Source organism: Leuresthes tenuis, unplaced genomic scaffold, assembly GCF_036924035.1.
Source record: "Leuresthes tenuis unplaced genomic scaffold, fLeuTen1.0.hap1 SCAF_4, whole genome shotgun sequence".
NCBI lineage: Eukaryota > Metazoa > Chordata > Actinopteri > Atheriniformes > Atherinopsidae > Leuresthes > Leuresthes tenuis.
This window is the reverse complement of record NW_027325358.1, coordinates 13,279,761-13,301,123: the sequence shown is the minus strand read 5'-3', so window position 1 is coordinate 13,301,123 and position 21,363 is coordinate 13,279,761. Positions and strand designations below refer to the sequence as shown.

The 21,363-nt window shown below is 40.5% G+C and overlaps 3 protein-coding genes across 7 annotated transcripts; all 3 read right to left on the bottom strand.

Moving 5' to 3' along the window:
- Positions 1 to 1,444: 1,444 nt before the first annotated feature.
- Positions 1,445 to 9,626, bottom strand: LOC140305692 (uncharacterized). 5 transcript variants are annotated; one of them, XM_072384656.1, is made up of 3 exons: positions 9,436 to 9,626; positions 4,901 to 5,165; positions 1,445 to 3,839 (listed from the first exon to the last, which is right to left on the bottom strand). In XM_072384656.1, exons 1-3 carry the CDS (start codon positions 9,486 to 9,488, stop codon positions 3,171 to 3,173), a joined length of 987 nt encoding a protein of 328 aa, XP_072240757.1. In that variant the 5' UTR covers positions 9,489 to 9,626; the 3' UTR covers positions 1,445 to 3,170. The 5 variants fall into 5 exon arrangements, with proteins under 5 accessions (XP_072240757.1, XP_072240756.1, XP_072240759.1 ...); XM_072384655.1 differs by lacking the exon at positions 9,436 to 9,626 and adding an exon at positions 6,640 to 6,774; XM_072384658.1 differs by lacking the exon at positions 9,436 to 9,626 and adding an exon at positions 6,597 to 6,729.
- A 4,021-nt stretch (positions 9,627 to 13,647) lies between these two features.
- Positions 13,648 to 17,953, bottom strand: atf4a (activating transcription factor 4a). The gene is made up of 4 exons (XM_072384653.1): positions 17,804 to 17,953; positions 16,686 to 16,868; positions 16,063 to 16,380; positions 13,648 to 15,363 (listed from the first exon to the last, which is right to left on the bottom strand). The coding sequence occupies exons 2-4, from the start codon at positions 16,732 to 16,734 to the stop codon at positions 14,399 to 14,401; spliced, it is 1,332 nt and encodes a 443-aa protein (XP_072240754.1). The 5' UTR covers positions 16,735 to 16,868; positions 17,804 to 17,953; the 3' UTR covers positions 13,648 to 14,398.
- Positions 17,954 to 18,768: 815 nt separating this feature from the next.
- LOC140305021 (apolipoprotein L3-like) lies at positions 18,769 to 20,500 on the bottom strand. Its single transcript, XM_072383802.1, has 3 exons — positions 20,294 to 20,500; positions 19,943 to 20,131; positions 18,769 to 19,458 (listed from the first exon to the last, which is right to left on the bottom strand). The coding sequence occupies exons 1-3, from the start codon at positions 20,441 to 20,443 to the stop codon at positions 19,051 to 19,053; spliced, it is 747 nt and encodes a 248-aa protein (XP_072239903.1). The 5' UTR covers positions 20,444 to 20,500; the 3' UTR covers positions 18,769 to 19,050.
- Positions 20,501 to 21,363: the final 863 nt, after the last annotated feature.

The following is a 21,363-nucleotide window of genomic DNA, read 5'->3' as shown; positions in this document are numbered from 1 at the left end:
ATAAAAATGGGCCCTTTTTAAAGTTACTGACATGAAAGGGGGGATAAATCATCAAACTTTAAAAGATATGTTATATATGTAAATTAAATATTATATGATTAAATATGCACCTATATGACTATAAATGGGGGCAGTTGTAGCACATTCATGTTTTTAACAAAAGAGATGTCCAGCCTTATCTGATAGCTGGTTGAGGCAAGAGCACTGTGACTTAATCTTTCTTTCTTGTTGTCTGCAACCTCAGGTGTGTATCTGTGTGGATCGCTACATGGCTGTGGTCCATCCGGTGTTTTTTGCAAGTTACAGAGACAACATGACTCGCATCGGCATTTCTGTGGTGGTCTGGGGCCTAACACTGGCATATGCCCTAATAAAGTCCATTATGGGAGTCATGAGTGTAAATGAAATCTTCAGCGGAATCATCCTCTTTGCATTTGCAGTTATGGTCTTCTGCAACATTTCTATTATCTGGGTCCTCCGCCGCTCTGTGGCGGGAAAGGAGGTAATGCACCCGGTGAAGAAGAAGGCCTTTAAGATAGTGCTGATAAATATGGCCATTATTGTGGTCAACTACCTGCCACCTGTGGCACTCATGCCCTTTGTATCATACTACACGTTTGTTGAGTTCCGCTGTCAGATCAGCATTAGCGTGTTCTCCATCATGGATCTGAGCTGCAGCATCGAGCCCCTCCTCTACATGACAAAGATGGAAAGTGTACGGGGCAAGTGTTGCAGGCAGGGAGTCTCACCAAAGGCACTGGATGCTAAGATTTAATCAAGCCTTGTCTTGGGAAAGTTCAACATACAAACTACAATTTGGTTTTCAGTGAAATGTTTTCTTGGATTACTGTCACTTCAGTAACTAAATTTCAAAATGTGATTCAGTTGAGAAACTGAATTCTTTGGAAGATATTCCATGGAAAAGAAAAAAAAAAGAAAAAGATGATGTTATGAAAATTTCTCTAAAGCATTCACAGTATCAAAACAGGGCTAATGCTAACTAATATGCTATAACGCTGTTTCTGCAGTCAGTTGTACATCCTTAGCTAACTAATAGCAATTAGAAGCTAGCTTGTAAATGGCCTAAACAGGTTCAATAAAAACTATCATGTACCATTTTTCCAAATGCACATATATAATTTCATGTATGTACTTCTATCAGTTAGTTATTCCACATTTTATAGAATTAGTTTGATGTTGTTCAACTGGGCTAACCACTAGAATTGTTACTGTCATTTTAGCTTTTAGCCTTAATGGCATTCTTGGCATTTTGATTTGATCTAGCTCATTAAATCAGACATTGAGGTTTGTTGTAGAATGATTTGATAATATATAGTACCTTGATTAAAAACTTCCCCCCAACCTCTTGTATTTTCTGCCAATTTATTGCATTACAAAACTAAAAATACACATCATTATACACATCATATAGTCAACCATGCATTTGTGCTGACAAAAAAAATCAATCTGTACTTTTTTATGCTATCCAGCACAACTTTCAAAGTAATGTATTTGAATATTGTAATGCAAGCCATGCTGTTTTCCTTACCTTAACCATGAACACTATAAAACTTAACCAAAATAGCTGTAACCATCTCAGTTCTAACATTACATTTTAACCAATTGGTTTGTTCAGTGTAAAACTGCGACAAAAAAAAGAGAATGAATACACGAGGTTACAGCAACAGAATGCAAAAAGATTTTACTGTCAGCTAAAAGCAGTGAATTAACCAAAAGAAACTTTGAACAGGGAACAATTGAATGCAAAACAGACAATTTAGAGTAAAGTTATTTGAAGACACTACTGGTCAGGGCGGGATGCAATTTCAAGTCTCCCACTTGACAGTCAGCTGTGTAACCTCCATCCCCCTTAACACAAAAACATGGACTTTGCTACTTATGAAATGTGGAAACTGTGGAAATCAGGTCTGCGGAGTTAAATCATTTGATTAAATTGACATGACTGTATCGCGTCTTTCCCATGAGACTGCGTTGGAACTGGAAATGTGTTGTAAGAGAATATATAAAAGGCACAAGCTGTTTCAGTCCTCCTGAAAATGGAAGGCTGGGACACGTGTTCCACTTTCAGCACGACAATCCTAAACACAGTGCTCAAAGCCTGAGAAATTACTTAAAGATTTCTGTAAGCAACAAACCTTCAGAACTTTTCTACGACAAATAAATCATCTCCTGTGATAGTCTGTGAGGCAATTTAATGTTGTCATTTAAAGCAAGGCAGATTATTCCTCGAAGAGGTTAGTTTGTTTTATGCTTCTCCTCTGGGAACCAGCAACAGAGACCCCTCTTGTTAGCACATACTTGTCTGTTTATTTCAAAGACAGCCTGAGGCCCTTAATTAGCAGGCCTAGTTTACAGAGCACTGATTAAGTACATAGTTATTATTTCAGCCTTATAACCATAAAAGCGCAGTGAGGCCAATTAGTGGTGGCGTAATGAGAGGTTATGTAGCCAATGCAAGACGACAAATGAATAACATGTTAATTAATACAGCGGCATAATTATCAAGTGCAATGATATCACACAACTGATGTAAGTAATCATTCAGCTTGAAATCTTTATAAATATATCCATTTTTCTTTTCTATCTTCGTATTTATTTACTTACTATCGTTTTTCCCTCTAAAATTTATATTGCAGTACGATAATTATTAAAATATAATTCAATTCAATTAAACTAAAAAAATTGTGCAAACTTACGAGTGCTTATTTTAAAAAAGAATTACAGTTTTCAGTGCAGCATTTTAGAAGCAATTAATGTGTAGTGCTATGTGTAATAAAAAAAAAAGTACTTTGCACAATTACTTCCAGCGCGAGAAAATGATTATTTAAAATACAGACACATCCGAGTCACATTTATGTGGATGAGAGAATTAAATAAATGTTAAAATGTGTTATTAAGTCTATTGTAAACTACATAGGTGTGTTAAAATTGACAGCTTTTAATCAGGGTTTTGCTCTCAGAATCAAGTAGTTGTCTTTCATAAATTTGAAATGCTTTTATTATTAATAAAACAAAGTGAAATAACAGGACATCACTTGGTCTACACTCATCCCCTTTATAAAGCAATGATTAGTCAAAACAATGACTGAGGCAAGTTTATGATTAAGAAAAGAATACTAGAATGTAGACTAAAACTATATGAAACAGCATTAATTTGCAGTAATTTTACTGTGCACCTTCTTCAGACTTTCCAAGGTGGCTTCAGGACCATCCTCTGATGTGACATATCCGGGATAAGTGGGGTGAAACTGGGGAGATGGCGGTTTTGTGGCGTCACCTTTTGCCCCGGACGAGGACAGAAACAGTGGTATCAGTTTGGCATGAGCGTAGTCGATCTCAAAACCCTCAAAAATAAGCCCCACTCCCCAGGCGCCCAATCCCTCCTCCAGGAGGTGCGACACCTTTTTGGTAGCCAGCACCAGAGCCTCATAATCTCCTTTTTCAAGTCTGAATATATCAGAGGTCAGAGGTCGGCGTGGGACTAACACAGTGAAACCTGGGGAGTTGGGGAAAGGAGTAAGAAAGGCCACATGACTTTCATCCTCCCACACTCGCCACTGCTGCTCCTCGCCTCGAACGATACGCGAGAAAAGGCCAGGGTGAGACGGATCGTCCCCAAGGAAAGTCAGATCAGGTGAAGCATTAGGCAATGGGAGCTTGGCTCTTATCTTGGTCTGAATATCAGTCAAGCTGGAGTCACTCCATCGAGGGGCAGTCTTGGAGTTGCAGTATCCCGGGTCATGAGTGTTGTGCTCCTCTTCTCCAGCTATGTGAGGTCGCCACTCGGCTTTCAGACCATGCAGGGGGAGGACACGGATCTATAGAGACCACAGAGAAAGAACTTTGATCAGGTGACGTGAATAACTTCTGTGGTCATCTCACACATGACATTTTGGCCACTGCTCAAGGGAATTCTGACTTCAACAGAACAGAACTATGACCGATTCTACTCGTGCTTGAGGCGTGTTCGATTCACTGCGGTCTTCAGTCTAAATGTTATTCCACACCCACACCGCTGTCACGGCAACACAAGTAATCATCCAGGATGTGAATCATCCATACACAAACACTGTTTTAATTCTTATGGATTACTTTTAAGCTGTTCTTCACAGTATTTTTTTTTTTAGAAAATTTTTTTTTGATGGGTCACAGAAATGCCTGAGGAGACGACCTGCTCGCACACCCTTGACTAAAGCTCGTCCACTTTTCAAAATCACCACTTCTGCAGCACATGACAGGTTACAGAAATTGTGAGTTGCACGAAAACAAAGCCAAAGTGCCCAACGTGCTTGTTACTGCGACATTATTTACGCGCGCTGCTATTCATGAGGGCGATAATGGTGACCATAAACTAGAACCTTTCAGGTCCAATATTCTGATGGAGAAACTCTGGTCCTGGAAGTCTCGTGGATGTTGCCCCATCCACCCCAAGCCTGCTCAACAGAGGCCAGACTCTGCAAACCAGAAGATCTAAAGGATCCATTGCCAAAATCTTTCAGTTTATTCTGGTCAATACATTGCATGAAGTCAACCAGAGCAGACACACAACAGAGCTGAGCCTTCAGTTTATGACTGCAGGCACATACAAATACACAAAAAACAGTCACAGAGGAGCAAACAACAGTTGAGACTCTCAAATTGAGCTGAATGAAAAGAACACATGCATATAATCAGGCTTCCACTTCACGCACCCAGCAAATAGTATGCTGCTGCTACTTTAGCTTCATACTTGAAAGACATGAAATTGACTTTTCTTACACAACCGTCTAATGTTACTTTACTACTTTGCATCAAAGACATATACAATGCTTCTGAAAGAATATTGAAAAGTAGCTTCAATGCTGTTTTGTCACTGGTTATAGAGCGTAGGCATTCTTACCTGAGCAGGCCTGTCCTTGTGGGGTCTGCTAACCAGAGCGCACCTCCGAACGTCCAGTCTGTCACACAGCAGTTCTGCCACAGTTCTTGCCCCCAGCAGCCAGGATAGGTACTCAGACTCCTCCAGGTGGAAGATACTGCCTCCTGGGCTGCCAGGAGTCCTGCTTTCAAGGATTACAGAGCCTGGGGTCCAGGGCTGCGGGTGAAGGTAGGCCACCAGCCTCTCTGACTCCCAGATGACATGACGACGAAGGGAGGAGGACATGCTGTAGAACCAGGAGGGTGAGGAGAAAATAAAGGAGATGTGTGATAAGAAAGCGGTTTTTTTCATCTCAAATTTATCCACATATAATAACGTGGGGTTAAAATATTAAAAATGTTTAAAGAAAAACTGAAAAGAGATTACAAGCCTTTTGAAAGTAATGCTCCATATTTTATGTATTATTTTTGAGACTAAGGCATATTAAACTAACCACGGTGGATATCTGCTTTTCTAAGCGAAAAACATACTTGACATGGTGAAGATGTCTTCTTCTAACATTTATATATAGAACTTTAATGACGATTGACTGGAAGTTTTTCACATAGCAGCACAAAGCTTTTACAGGTCTATGATGTGCAGACCTCATGTCGTCCAACGTTGTGACATTACCCTTCATGAACATGTTGTTTAATCACACACACTGTTCAGCATGCCAAGAATATAACCACATGTTGCTGACCAACAAACAAAAAAAGGCTCCCTGGGACGTTCACCCAAGGTCCCCTCGGAACATTGACCATAGAACATCACTGTGTACGTTCAATCATTCATCAGTCCTCAACCTCCCAATTTGAAAACCTCCGATTTTACATGACTGAATTTGCCATATTTACCACTTTGTTTCCACTCCCCGTTTCTGCTCACTTGTCTACCTTCTGGGGATGCTGGTAGTCAGTCTGAGTTGGAGAAGTGGACACACAATCTATATCATGGCGTCCTATTAAAGGCTGCACGACACTAAAGAACTGCAGAGCACTTTACACATGGACAGAATAGCTAACGTGAATAATGTTGTGTTATTATTATAAAAACGAGACAGGGCGTGAGGTTTTTTGAGGCATGGTAACTTTTATTTAGCTTTCTCTCGCTCTCATAACTTCCGGGTTTCTTTTCCAACACATTCTCATTGGCTGATACATTGTACGTCAGTAAACAAATACCATGCTGTCCACACAAAAACAGTACAACACCGCAGTTTATTCAGCTATATCAAACACAACTGCTCACATCCCAACATCTGCTTTCGGTATCAACTTCAGTTTCCAGTCTCTTGCAGTCTCCACAGATGGCCTCACTCCAAATCTCTGAATCACGCACATGTGACGAGGCTCTTGCGCCAGGGTTTTAGGTAATAGACCATGTAGGCCTCCTTACAATTTAATTTTTTATTTTTTTGTAGTTCCTAATTTCTCGCTATTAGATATTATTATATTCGTGTCTCGCTTACTCACAGAATCACGACGCACATATAAACTTAAATAACAATCATACTGCCCTGAAACTAAGCCTGATAAAGTCAAAGTGCGCAAGGAGCCGAAATATCGTCTGTACTGCAGATATATACGAAAACAAAAATGAAAGTGTACAGTAAAACGCGAGGATTGAGCGTGAAAAGTTCACACAAATTGAATTGACATACCTTCGAAAAGCTAACCTTGTAAACAGCATAAAGCTGCAGTTAAGAGTCTATAACCGACCTGTCGTCCTCTACTTCTGTCAGGTCGTAGTAAAAGGTTGTAAAATAAGCACAAACAGCAACAAAAGCAGCAGTAGCAGCTGATACTCTGAGCCACATCAGACAGTGCCGATTAAACTACACGCTGGTGTCTGATGCTTCCCTATTTTCGCCTCAGTTGACAGCAGCTTCTTCCTCTTTGGAAAATATACAGATAAAACCAGCAGCGAGGTGCACTCCCGCCATCTACAGGTCAGAGGGGAAAAATAAGGTTTTCTCACTTGACCGATCTGCTATTCTGTCATCCTGAACAAGAGCTCTCACTGTGACAGATACCATATTCAGTAGCACATTTGCCATAATTTCTGGCTGATTAATGTGGGGTAAATTTACATTTTACAGAAAATAACAATCATTAAAAAAAAAAAAAAAACTGACCTCTGAAGTACTGTTGACAAAACAGAACTTCTTCATGGAGAATCAATATAAGATTAGGGCTACTAGCAGTTTTTTCCAACAATCCCAGCCGTTTTCCAGTCAAAGGGAATTGCTGAATATTCAATCAGTACAGCACTAAAATTGGATGAAATGATCAGTAAACATAGTGATTAGAAAAAAAACCCAAAGACATTGCATTTTAGGAATTTCATGGTAAATGATTGCTTAAGTAATCCATCACACTGAACAGCTGTGCCTCCTTAGTGTATAGTGTATAATATACACTTGTATTGTGTGATAATGTTAAATAACTAAAGTGAAAATTGAGCAAAACGTGTGCACCGTGGCCGCAGTCATAAAACATCATTAAAAAAACAACAACAACATAGCCTCACTACCAAAAATAGCAGCAGATTTGACGTAAAATGTCACATCGTAGAAAACATCCATCCATCATGCCAGGGTAGCAAAGGTTCAAAGTGATACCAGTTACCATTTCAGGGAGTCCACATCCTCCTGGGAAAGGTTACAAAATTATCCCATAACAGAGAGACAGACACATGCAATCCCTACACATAAATCCAAAGGTTTGAAACCAGAGTATTATAGTTAACCCGTGTAAATTTACATCTATGCATTGTTAATGTTTGAAAAATTAAAACCCGCTAAATGAAGTGGAAGAATATATTTTTTGGGCCAATCTACTGGAGGGTTATTTTGAGCACCGCTTTGAGACCACTTAATGACACAGGTAAGACGATTTTCAGACATGCTTTCTCCAGTGTCAGCTGTAAAAGTGAAAGTCACTGCTTGCAGCTTTAAGACCTGACATCAGAGGGAGCCCTTGAACTGCAGAAGAGTGTGAATTCCTTTTAACTTTGCTGTCAGTAAGTTATTCACTTCCTCTTTCTACAGAATTTCAACATAAAAAACCCACACCGAGTGCTTTATGAGTTCCCTCTGATGCCTGAAATGACTCATTAACCACACCCATCCACACACACGCCACACAGTTTACTATTACACTTAGGAGAACCCACATTGACATAACTTTCCTCTCTCTTATCTTATTCTTTAACATCTCAGCTACTACAAGTCTATCTATATATAAGATGTATTGCAGAATATAACATTTGTTCTGTTTTTATTTTATTAAAATTTAAGGGGACCTCCTCATGTACTGAAACACAAATTCAGTAAGTTATATCTCCATATCTACATCTTGTCCCACTTTCAAAGAGTAAATCTGTCTCGCTAATCTGCGGCCCATGACCTCAGTAATGAGCTCAGCTGCTCAGAGATCCTCTGTGGACAATGTCAGCTGAGAGTGATTCACTTAGGTAGGCAGGGCGGAGGGTCGGACGAGGTGAAATCCAAAAGTGGCATATTTGTAAAAAGAACACACCAAGTGGTTTCTGACCAACTGTCTTTCGACAAGAAACCTCGAAGAAAATTATTTTTGTCACAAGAGTAGCATGGTTAAATGTTACATTCCTCGTCCCTTTGTATTTATACACTAGAAATCAAGAAGACCAGGAAAAGCTAAATTATATGATTATTTCTTATAAATGATAAGAAATAACAAGCTAAATTAAACATCTCCACAACAGAGTTGCAAACTACTCTGTATCGATAACTCCATACTTTTTAGCTAATTACTGTTTTGTGTTTTTTTTTATCTTCACTAACTGGTGCAAAGCAGTGGTGTGAGGTAATAAACACAGGATACCATTCAACAAACTAACCCCCTGACAAGAGCGGTAAGATAACATGGCTAAGACTGAAAGAAGACACAAAATGCAGTGAAACTACTTCATGGATCATACCAGAGTTGGAAAATCCCCGGGGCAGCATGCACATCTGTTTCCTCTGTCTTCTGCACAGCCCAAACAGAGAATCGTTGGTTTCTTTTTAAGGCTTTAACATCTATTTCATGGTTGGATAACATCATGTGAATGAATTAATTAGTGTAGCAGCAACAACAAAAATACTGACTTTTTCTAAACAAGTCATCTGACCGTAAAATATAATGCAATATCCCAAAAATACAAACCAATGGAATATGAAATGTGATGTGTTTTTTTTATAGAATTCTTTTATTCTATTTTTTTGTTCATTTATAGAATAAAATAAAAAATAAAAAAAGCATGCAGAAAGATATAATAGTAGAACTCTTAAGACATTTTATCACATGTTTTTTTTCCTATTTATTTCCTAATAATTCCATAATTGTTTCAGTCCTTGGAATACAAATACAACTGGAATGAATAAACAAAAAACTATTTAGATAAATGAATATCTTGTTTTGATGCCTGTATTGCTGTTTGTAATGCTCGACTCTCTGATGAATGAAAAAGAAAAGAAAAAACTGAAGACTAACTCCTTTAGGTTGTATCCAGAACATATCCTGTGCTTCCTCCAAAATAGCCACATCCACAGGTGGACATCTCACACATGAGTCGTAGTTAATACCAGTCAGGAATAGAGCTGTGAACGGCCACAGTGTGTCAGATTGCTTACCTATCACTGACTCACTGTACAGTAGGCAAACTATGAATAGCCTTACAGCCTTACTAGGTTTCACCCATTTGGAGAGGCAAATGCCACAAAGTCTTATACAGTTGAGGATTGTCTAAGCGGCCTGCACTTTAGTACTGAGAGCTGAAGAGCAGGCTGTATATGATACAAGTCACAACTGGTTTTACCGGGTTGGCTCCAAGTGACTGCTCTGAACAGAAAATGGAGACCGTCTTGCAATGGGTTCATACCAGCCGTGTTGCGGATATTCTGTCTCCGAAGAACTAATCATCGCTCTATCATTAGATGAGCACTTGCTACTCATAGGTTAACCAATCTTTGAACATCACGTTGATCTCAACTGGTCGTGATGCGACCCTGTTAGCAAAGTTTGTCCAACGAGACACATTCAGAACTTTGTTAAATGTTTGAGGTGGTTCCCGCTACAGAAGGTGTCTCAAGGAGCACATTTAGACACAATGACACAAACACAGACTCAATTACAGGCACGTGGTTGCATCGAGGAAGGCTTCAGTCAGTGGGATCTCGTCTGTTTTTAGGTTATGGAACACCTTCTGCTGACGATGGACATAATATTATAAACAGATAAGCAGTCCTTATCAGGTCATGGTGACACTTTAAAAATATAACATGACACTATTCAATTTCCAAGTTAATCACATATACATGATTGTGCATGTGTGCCAAATAAAAAAACATCTCACAGTAAGAATCACAAGGTTATAGTAAATGAAAGAGGCTAGAGGGTGTCTTTAATAACAAAGACATTCTCTGTCATATCTATTCCAATAATAAAGCAATTTGTGACGTGCAAACTTCAGACCACTGACTTGGGCATGAAAATGTCACGGATGAAGACACATGACTCCGCACCGACGTTCACAGGTTGTGGCCGACCGTGTTTCATCTAACAACACAAGGAAACCGCAATAAAATGCACAGTCACTGCGGAGAGAGCAAATGACCAGAAGGGAACTGCCCTAATCTCGATTATCATTAAGGAATGTGCAAAGACAGGAATAATCCACGCCGCTTCCCTTCATGCCACCACACCCATCATCAGCCCATCTACGGTTGCAGAGCAGGAAATGTTTCTGTCAAAAACAATCTAAAGTACAGGCATTTCCTGGTTATCCTCAGGTTAGATATGGTCTCAAAGATAGATATGGTTTTAAAATCAACTTCTGAGCTCTGAAAGGTCCACGTGAAGCATGCTCGAGGCTTCACTTACAGTCATTTGACTCCACGTGTTTGTAAAGCTCGGCTCCACTCCAGACTCTTGTAAACCTGTAAAGCATGTACTTCCTGCTACCTCATAAATTCTAACTCACACTTACTTAGTGATCCTTGCCCAAGCAGAATTAGTTGAAAATACATCATATAAGCAGATACTACACCATTCATCCTGACTGACAACGAGGGCTGGCACCCGAAACCGTAAAAACAGCACAACAAGGCAATAAAAGATGGGCTTAATAAAAGATGTTCCTACACACTGCAGAACTCTCGGCATTTTAATCCCTGACAGACAACAGGCCTTGGTGGCAGACATTTTGACATTTTAAGCCATCCGTACATGTGAATGAACAGTGCTAGCTGTGTTACTGTGCACTCTAAGTAGGTTTCCTGCCGGTGCATGCTGCGAAATGTGACAAACTAAGGCAAACTCAATGATGATTATAACAACCACGTGATTTCTCTGTGCGCCGCTGTCGGTCACTGTAGCAACACAAACCAACATGTGAAGGAAGAGCAAAGTTAAACCCAGTTTGTTTGCGAATTTCCCAGAAAAATCTTGGGAGGGGGGGTCTTCAACTGAAAGATAAATACTTTTGTTTTTTTTCTGTGGGATATTCGTTGAAAAGTTAGTGGCATCCATCTCTCTGTGTGTATGTAGTGAGAAATATCGTTCAGCAACTTCTTTCTTGACTAGAATACTGCAAAACAGCACATTTTTAGTCGTCTAGTTGTAATCGGCCCCTTTTTTTTTACCCTGAGATACAACAGCCACACACAACAGTACCTGCAACAACAAAAATAACCAGACAGACCGAGCATGCCTTTTACGGATAACAGGTACTTCCACTTCATCCGTTTGTCTTCTTAGCAACTGCCCTGTGGCCTTAACATTAGTCATAATAGAGCTGCCATCTTCTGTGTTTCTACTTTTCTTTTCCTTGCAGCTCAGTCATGCTTCTTATCTGTGTCTTCTCAGGAGGGCAAGGCCTCACTACTGAGAAATCTGTCAGGCAGGAGTGTGCGTGTGTGTGTGTGTGTGTGTGTGTACTTTGGGGGGTTAGTTGCCAGAACTAAATTTACACAGCTGCTTGACGGTAGTCAGCTAATTGAGCCGAGTTTAAACCACATATGCTGGATTTTTTTTACATGGACTTTCATTCCTCTCCAAGTGGCATTACAGTAATCGCAGTCTATTTGACAAATGAGAGTTTTGGGTGTTTTGATGTCCCACGTGAGCAGCATCGATAAAGTGCTTGTTTAAATGTGGCCGATAACACATCAAATATATGTGCGCATGTGACAGGCAGGCAGGCTTTGGACCAACCTGTACACGTCTGTGGCTCATGTGGTTTCATTCCTCCCCCACCTTCAGCAACACCCAGCTGTGAAGGTCACCATGTGAGAGACCAGTCTGGTTTCAGGATTACGAGGACTTTCTCGTAAACCTGTGTCCCAGCTGTTTCTCTTCTTCTTTTCTATTTTTTCTTCCCCGTCGTCTCTCGTTTCCGGAGAGCCGTGTTTTTAGCTCCTGCCAGACGTGACCTCGCTTCAACTCTTTCGGGCAAAGACTCGACCACGTTGAGCTTCACAGGCTAACTGTGAGGAAACTGGATACATGCTCACTTGAACTGCATTAGTGATTTTATTTGTGCATTTAAACGTCGCCTTAACACTTGACATTTAGGCACATAATCTCTTAACAGATCATTTGTTCCAGCTCATTGGTCTCACAGCTAGTTTTCACAACTTGCTCCTGGAACCAGCATCCAGGCCTCATTTCATCAATGTTTCATTACTCAGACACATCAGAGCAGGAACACAGGCCTGTTGGAACATGCATAGAACAGAATGACTGTGGAACATCAAAAGTTTGTTTTTAGGCAGTAGCCAGAACTCCTCTGCTCCTGTGTGAAGCTCATGCATCCAAGGATGGCAGCGAGGTGATAATCCCCGGAAACTTTGAGAAGCGTCTCACACTCAGGCTCCGTGTGCTTTTCCCTTCATTTTGAGTGGTTTTAGTCTTCATAAACCAGCTGATCTCAACTTTAAACTGCAACACTCAGATATTGCTGGATGCTTTTCAAAATACATTAAATTACAAACTATTTTGTTTGACGACACTAAAAAAAAAAAAAATATGAAAATAAGAATTATATCACCAATATGCTCAGTTGAGCATATTCTTTTTATTATGAGCTCAATTTATTTTTAATCCAATCCTACATAAGAGAAGCAACATGTTTTTACACTGTAAGGATGCATTAATAAGTTTTTTCTGCTTCAGAAATGTAAAATCCAAACACACACTTATATATCTGCCTTCATAAATTATGTTAAGACCATTTCACGTCTTCTAAAGGGCACTGAAACCATTAATCTGTACCACAAAGTGGATAAACCATTTTTTCCTCTATGCTTTCTTTCTTTGTCAACATAATCCAGTTTAACAATCTGAATTTTAGTAGTTCTTATACTGCTGAATCATGCTTCACTGACTGCAATTTAATTTGAACTGTAGCTTTAGCTCTAGGAGCTCTTAGTATTTGCAAAGAGTGGAGCTAAATCTTTCCAAACATGATGGTAGAGCAAACCGAAACAGAGTTAGATGTGGGCGTTATGAGTAAACTCATTTTTGAATGTTGACATTTTACAGGAGATAAAAGGCAGTTTAACCATCATGTCTCGTGTTTGTGGTTACTTGTTGTGACATTCGAAATACCTGAGCCCACCGACTGATCTTTACTGACCATGAAAAGATTAACTTCCTTCACTTGCTGCCTGAATCCCCGTCCCCCAAAAAAAGGCACATTACTCGTCGCTTAAGCACTAACAGATATTTATTAGAAAAAAAAAAAAAAAGCAAAGCATTTTACAAGCCAAACACCTGTACCAAGAGAGCTGGTGAGGAAAAGCGCAAATGTTTTCTTTTTAAAAAACATGAAATAAAAGCCACACTCTGCAAGCAAGGGAGGAGAAAACTATTTACACGCAAAACTCATGTTGGAAAAGAATTCATTCATAGATAGGCTGAGGCCCCTTTCTGGACTTTGAAACTGTTAGAAGATTAAACAAAAAGGTGACACTGGGTTAAAAAGTAGGTAACAAGGTAGATGGAGTTTCTCATTTTACTGACACTTATTGTACTGATCTGGGGTTATGGGACTGAATAGATGCTGGGAGTGTAAGGTAATGTTTTCATTGAGTTATAGATCAACACAACTGGGAACAAGTGACTAATACATATGTTTAGTCTACAGACAGAACCTACATGTTTGCACATGTACAAATTGAGTCAGAGTATAAAAGGGGATCAAACAGGGGACTGAGAGACAAGCATGTACAGATGCTCCACCTGACCAACTCTCAGCCCCCTGCTCTGAACAACTAATCTCATCAGCTTCTCTAAGCTTCTCATCCGGCTGTTTCCCTCTTCACTGTTCAGTTCTACATACCCAACCTTTAATCTCTAACAACCTAACCAATTCTACAAAGAATTACTTTGCTCGGCAGAAGCAACCATGGCTCAACTCTGCAACAGGAGGCTGTGCACATGGACGTTCTGCCATCTAAGCAACTGAACTGGTCTTTCCACGGCGGTGCTTTCGTACTTCCTCCATCAGGTCTTTGAGGTACTGGATCTCTCGGCTAATGGACTCTGCTTTCTCTTTCAGCTCGTGGTTCTTCTTCTCCAGCTCGTCACACTCTACAGTCAGCAACTCGTGTTCAACTCTCTTCTTCTGCCGGTAACGAGTGGCTGCAGTCTTATTCTGCTCCATCTTCTTCAGCTTCTTCTCCACCACCTTGGGAGCGCCAGACACCGATTTAACTTTAGGAGCCTTTGGGGAGGAAGAGACTGTTGGCTCAGGTTTGCAGTATGGTTTGGTCCTGGAGGAACCAGGTGCAGGGGAACTAGGAGGGGGAGTGGGATGACGTGTGGGTGAGCCAACAACCGACTCGATGCCGGAGTCGCTTTCGCAGTCGCTTGATTGAGAAATTTCAGTGGACTGATCAGAGACAGAGGGTGGTTCTTTGTTAGCAAGAACCACCACAAAGTGACCAGCAGCAGGAATGGAGAGCACAATAGGGCTAGTGGTCTGAAGGATTCTGCTGGGATCTGGGATGATGGTAGCAGTAAGGGAAGCGGCTGCTTTCTCAGCATCCAGGACATCTACTTCACTCCCGAGCTCCAATGTGAAGGTTGGAGAGGAGGGAGATGGAGGCTCAGACTTCACAACAACCTCTTGGACAGGAGCCACCTCTGTTGTCTTGGCCTCAGCTAAGAGACTGGTTTCTAGTGGGAGGGAGGGGATGCCAGGCAATGTCAGACTCACATCTTGACTGTTTGGCTGGACAGGGATGGTTGTGCCTAAAGCTTCTAGATCAAGACCCATCTGAGGGTCAAGAGAGGCCAGGAGATCTTCTGGGGAGCTGGGAGACTCATCAGATGAGCAGGATCCAATGAAAGAATCCAGGTCAAAATCACTCAAGTCGATCTTTTCTGTCATCCAATCCATGCCCTCAAAGGCATCACCTGCTGACAAAGGATTCGATTAATACTTCAAAAGAACTATTTCATAAAGAAAGCACTCAACAAGCATAACAACTAAAGTATATTATGTTGTGACAAATGCAGTCGTTCAATGATTCTTTACTCAAAATTACTTCAGATCACTTCCAAACCACCAAAGGACCTTGAATTTCTGACAAGAATCCAAAACACATTTTCTGATGACTTATTACCAGACAGACTCAAATTACACTCATTGCCTTATTTTAAGTTAAAGTGTGTAGTGGTATGCAAAAGAGAATAAACAAGTGTTACATGTGGAGCTGCCGCCAACAGGAGCTCAGTCAACACCGCCATATTTGATAACTTTGTTGCTCTGTCTGAAGGCCACTTTTAAACTCTTTGCCCACACAAAAACTATTCAAATCTGGGGAACAGTCTTCCACTGTCAATTAAATGTGGCCTTTCAACACAGCTTAAGACACGTTTCTCTTTAACTTCCAACTGCATTGAACACTCAAAAGCCACTTCAGTCAAATATGGTTTTAAATGTGCTTCATAAATTTGATTATTTAACATGTTTTATACCCAAGCTATGACTGTTGATTTGCACTTCTCAGTATTTAATACAGCTTATTTAATCCGGTGTGAAAATGCTTCCCATGTTTTGCCTCTTTTTGAGCCATTTGGTTCAATAAATTGTTAAATTTAGGTCACTCTCACCTTTGCCATCATCTGCTCCAACATGGGCCTCGAGCAGGTCGCTGGCACCCAGCAGGGAGAAGGACAGCAGGTCCGCTTCAGCCTTGGTCCCAAGAAATGAGGAGGCGTGAGTGGAAGGAGGGGAGGGAGGTGGAGAGCCAGAAGAGAAGGGGGAATATGACATGGTCTGATCAGGAGACGGAGAGGACGTACAGGAGGAGAAAGAGAGGGAGGGCGAAGCTGGCGCCTTCACCTCTAAAGAGGAGGAGGGAGAAAGAGCTTCTTCTTCATCATGGTCCAGAAGGGGCCCCATGGGGTCAGCCATCAGAAATGAGGGCCCTGTGCACACAAATAATCCATTTTTAACATATACCATAATGTTCTCCATAAAGTATTTGAATGCTTTGACAGTTAAAATAAATTTCCCACTACAATGACTATTTAATATTAAAGCAAGTTTTCTGTAAATAAGGGACATAACAATGGGTAGTTTATGTTTTAAAAGCTATAAAAAAGTTAGAATGTGATTATACTATTGATGACAAGTCCTCCTGTTAGCCAAACTTTAAGCTAATGTGTAAGCAAGGCTCTGTGTATTCAACATGTTGCAGTGCTTTGGGAACATCATTCACCACAACACCAACCTAAGTACAGGGCCTCCACGTCCTCCAAGGCCAGCTGGGAGAGTGTCATAGCTGCTGCTGCTGGTCAGTGGTGGTCGTGAGAAAGTGTATAAAAACAAAGTAGAGTCTGACGACGTTATCAAGTCGAGAGGTCCGGTACTGCTGTCGACGGCAGCAAAGCTGAGCGTGGTTGCCGAGAGAGACCTGCCACACAAATATAAAATCCATGGAACAGTGAGAAAGTGACAACATCTGAACGATGTTAACATTTAGAACTGTCATTGCTTAGTGCTCATCACAAATAAAAAACATTTTTCATCTGATCAATCAATCTGGGAGATGGTAACCCATAAGTTGTCAATGTGTATGAAAATAAACAACATGGCTACTGGTTTAGTGAACTTTATGAGTGTAATAATGAACTTCCTGAAACTAAAGCAATTCCTGACAATCAACCCTCATGAAAACAATGCCAACTTCCTGTGTGTACTACGGTTGTTAAGAACTTCCTACATGAGGGTGGGGAGGCTAATTCTGGCTAATCAGTTCATACAAAGTGTCATTGTTGGGAAACACCCCGCCCTTCACCGGGGGATAACATTCCCTAATTTGGTCATGGTTTGGCCTGTAGCTCCACCCTCCGTTGTTAGTCAATGTGGGGAAGTGGGAGGGCAACCGCCATTTTCACAACAGAGACGTCTGTGCTGGGCGGCACATTAGTGAAAACGATGGCGCGCGCCATTTTGGACACGCCACGTTGACAGGGTTTAATACGCACAAACAAGACAAGCGGTTTTAATACAAACACATAACCATATTACAGTTGTATATATAAAGTAAAGTTTCCTTTGCCCCACCGGAGCACAGTTGACAAGCCACGCGGATTAATCACAAATCAGCTGAACAAACTCCCGCCAGATGGAACTATACAAGGCGGTTTACTGTAATTTGACACGGACGACTTCAAACCAGGAAACTTAATTTTCCAGAACCCACATTGAATGTATCCACTAATGTTTCTTAAAATGTTATTTTCAACGGCTGTTACTTTATTTGGCACCAGTCGATGAAGCTGACAGGTCAGCTACGAGGTCACTTAAGGCTACCTCTATGAAAATATCGATTAAAAAAATACTTACGCCATTTTGCCAGAAATAGCCAGTGCACTTAGCCGTTGCACTGCCGGGTTGTTGCCGCTGCTGGATTAGCCGCTGCACGCCTTCACACAGCCATTATAGCGTGATATAGCTTCCAACGTTATACCAACTACACTTCAACAGACAGCAAACGAAGAACGACCAAACCCATCACACTAGGATATAAATAGTCGCAGCACTACCAAGTGTATTCCTCCGCGGTGGCACTCCAGTAGGGCGCTTGTTTTTCGATAGTATCACCGCGCGTGAGCGGAGTTAATATTTCCAATAACGATTTCACTGTCAATACCAGGCGTACATTTTTCCACAAGAGCACTATAGTTAATTTAAACGAACACATCCTTGTGTGCATGACGATTAATTTGCCTGGGCCTTGTTTATTACTGGCTGCGTACCTGACGTCTATGCGATTGAGGAAATAGATCCACCTGCAGTTTTAAAAAGGAACGCATATGTCAAATGTAGGTCAAAAGCAGAATGTAAACAATGTCAAACTCTTGAGGACCCTTGACACCTATATCTAGTACTGGCGAGGGCCTACTGCATGATACTTTCTTCAACGTATTTGTATCTGAATACGATCTTTTAAATGTGTATAAGAGTTACTCATTCCTGTGTATTTGATATATTTATTGAAAATGTTAGTAAATTTGAATTTTGAGTATTTCAAATATTATATAGTGAAGCTGTTACAAAGCATAGTTCCTCGCTAACTTTAGAAGGGAAGCTATGTGTGTTGATAGCAGTTTTACCACCACACCTTATTCTTTAGTGGGGTGTCCCCGCGCCACATATTTTAGTCCTATGACGCATCTGCCCATTGCTCGCATTACTGATGCCCTCTGGTGGTTAGCTTCCGCACTTGTACACTTGAGTTATTTATACATTTCTAAAGTCACATGCAGACAAACATAATTAACAAAACACATATCCTTGTTTGTAATTGATTAACTTTGGAAAAGTTTATTTGAGAAAACATGTGAATAAAAAGCAAAGTAAAATACAAATAAGAAAAAAGAAATGAGTGTTTGTTAAAAACTATTCCAGTAATATAGTATTCATAATAATCATATTCATTCAGCGTAAACACTTGAACGGTATCATTTTTTTCTCACACTTGTTCACACAGAAATACCACATATTAAAGCCTTAACCTATACTGAAACCAAAAGCACAAAATAAGACAAGAGAAGCTTGTGGAGCACAATGAAGCTCATTCTTATCAAGGCCTAGGTGAACAAATCTTTGATTTCCACGAGACGACTCAATCCTTTATCAAGGTCTTCTGCAAGCTTGCGGATTTTCACAGCAAGCGCTGATTCAAGGCCTTTCTTCACCTTCTTCCCATTTTTGCCTTGGATGAAGTACATATCCATGCCAAGCGCAAAGCCTTCGATCATTCCAGACGCCTTGATGCTTGTCTCTGCGGCTATGGAACTTGCCTTTTTTATGGCCATCTCCACTGCCTTTGCTGCCTTCCTTGGAGTCAAGTAAGTTTGCAAATCTTCCAGATGGTACTGCTTCAGCTGCTCTATGCCCTCGTTGATGAACCTCAAGCAGGCCAGAATCTCCTCATATTTGACATTAAAGTCATTTAAAGTCTGGTCAATTTTCTTCTTGTCACTTTCTAGATTTGCCTGGAAGAACAGATTTAATCATTTGTTACACAGAAGCTTTCAACAGATCCTGACAAATTTAAAAACATTACAAGGGCACAAAGTTATGCCTAACAATCTTTGCAGCACGTGATTCTCAATTTTCACATGTAGTATGATTTTTTTAGGGGGTTTCTTAAAGAATGTTGAAGACAAAAATATATTTTGAAAATCTGCCACAGCAATAAACAGACACTTGTGTCAGGAAACATGTTTTTTTCTTTTCATTGTGTCCATTTTTCAATATTTTGTTCTCTTGTTGCATCATATTTGTTAGCAACATCTAAGAAAGATACAAGATAGTGCAACAACAAAAAAGAGGGAAAAACAAAAAATATGCCAGTGGTTTTTTTTTTAACAAAAAGAAAGATGGATTAAAGAAGCTAGATAAGCTATGTACAGCTCACAAAATCATAAATAAAAAAAACTGAAACAGAGCCTTCAAGATTAGTGACTGTCTGGTCACCTTGTGTGCGATGGCTGCTGATGCACCAGTGACGCCGCCGGCTGTAGCCACGCCCACTCCAACTGCGGTGAGTGCCAGCGAGGCTCCAAATGTAAATGGCGACAGAATCACCCCGGCAGCTGCTGCCACTCCTCCGGCTACTGTTGTGGCTCCTCCTGTGATGCCAGCAATCTTTGTCCGCTTTGAAATCTTACAGTACAAAGTGCTCCAATAAATATTCTAGGCTTCAACTCAAGAGCAGATATCACACATTTGAAATCAAGAGTACTAAAAAAAAAAAGCTGTAGTCTAAACTGCAGAGCCAGATTTAGAATTTCATTTGTTTCTCTCATCATTGGAGGTGCTGCTTACCTTATCTAAGTTGTCAGCAATGCAGTACAGCTCACCAGTGTGTTGTTTGAGGGTTTCACCATATGTATACATAAGGTAAACGTATATTGTCAATGCTTCATAGAGATGATTCCCTTTAACCTTGATCTGCCTGCAATAATATGGGAACATTTTTAATGTTTTATTCGTGGAACCTACTCAGTTAAGTCCAAACACCCTGTAGTTTAAAATGTTAGAGCCAATGGGAGAAATATTAATCTAATCCAGAAAGATTTGTGTGGTGACTTTTACAGAGTAATTCATCCCCATTAGTGAGTACAAACATAGTATACTCACACCAAGATACCCAGTAAATATCAACATTTTGCACAGTCAGTTTTAGCTTGTAACAGAAGCACAGCTGTGCCTGCCCAAAAAAAAGTGAGATGTCAGAATTTACGTACTCTGCCTCCGCTGACCCTTGAAGACTGAGGTCTCTGTCCACATCCTTCCAGACTGTAGGTCAATAAAGTCAGCAGTTTAGCAACAGGAGTATACAAATGAACAATATCATTGAGAAATAATTTCAAGCTTCTTACTCACATGTCGGTTTATTTTTGAAATCTGACCAAGACCCGCAACACTGGTTGAAGAGAAGCAGTTTATAACACAGGTAAAATAGTACAGTTATGCCCCTTGATATTGATAAAGTGTAAATAAGTGTAAATGATTACGTACCAAGGTGTCATCGTTGTCGGACAGAGACTCCTTGTGCGTGGAGGAGAGTGGAGGAGGTTTACTTTTAACTGGTTCTTCGTTCTCCTATGAAAAACAGTGTGACATTCCAGATTAGCTAAACACTAAGTCTGTTAGAATTGTTTAGAAATTACCTTCCAACTGTCATTGTGGCAGTTCTGATCAAAGAGTCTTATTTGCATATTTGAATGTCTTGTCTGACCTCTGTGTGACCCTCGACTTTGGACTTGGCAAATCTTGCATCTATTGTCAGATAGGCTGTTCTATTGTAAGTTTTGTTTGCAGCTCTCTGTTGTATATTTCAGGACTCAGAGAATGTTTTCGTTCTAAGTGCAGAACTGAGCTGCACAGTGGTG

Excerpts from the sequence above, each read along its gene's own strand:
- LOC140305692 (XM_072384655.1), bottom strand. The coding sequence starts at position 6,737 with ATGTGGCTCAGAGTATCAGCTGCTACTGCTGCTTTTGTTGCTGTTTGT. Across the intron at positions 5,166-6,639 it reads ACAGAAGTAGAGGACGACAG|CATGTCCTCCTCCCTTCGTC; the intron begins GTCGGTTATAGA and ends CTGGTTCTACAG. Across the intron at positions 3,840-4,900 it reads ACAAGGACAGGCCTGCTCAG|ATCCGTGTCCTCCCCCTGCA; the intron begins GTAAGAATGCCT and ends TGGTCTCTATAG.
- atf4a (XM_072384653.1), bottom strand. The coding sequence starts at position 16,734 with ATGACACTCTCCCAGCTGGCCTTGGAGGACGTGGAGGCCCTGTACTTA. Across the intron at positions 16,381-16,685 it reads CGTGGAGGCCCTGTACTTAG|GGCCCTCATTTCTGATGGCT; the intron begins GTTGGTGTTGTG and ends TTGTGTGCACAG. Across the intron at positions 15,364-16,062 it reads TGGAGCAGATGATGGCAAAG|GTGATGCCTTTGAGGGCATG; the intron begins GTGAGAGTGACC and ends CTTTGTCAGCAG.
- LOC140305021 (XM_072383802.1), bottom strand. The coding sequence starts at position 20,443 with ATGTTCCCATATTATTGCAGGCAGATCAAGGTTAAAGGGAATCATCTC. Across the intron at positions 20,132-20,293 it reads TTGCTGACAACTTAGATAAG|ATTTCAAAGCGGACAAAGAT; the intron begins GTAAGCAGCACC and ends TTGTACTGTAAG. Across the intron at positions 19,459-19,942 it reads CAGCAGCCATCGCACACAAG|GCAAATCTAGAAAGTGACAA; the intron begins GTGACCAGACAG and ends CTGTTCTTCCAG.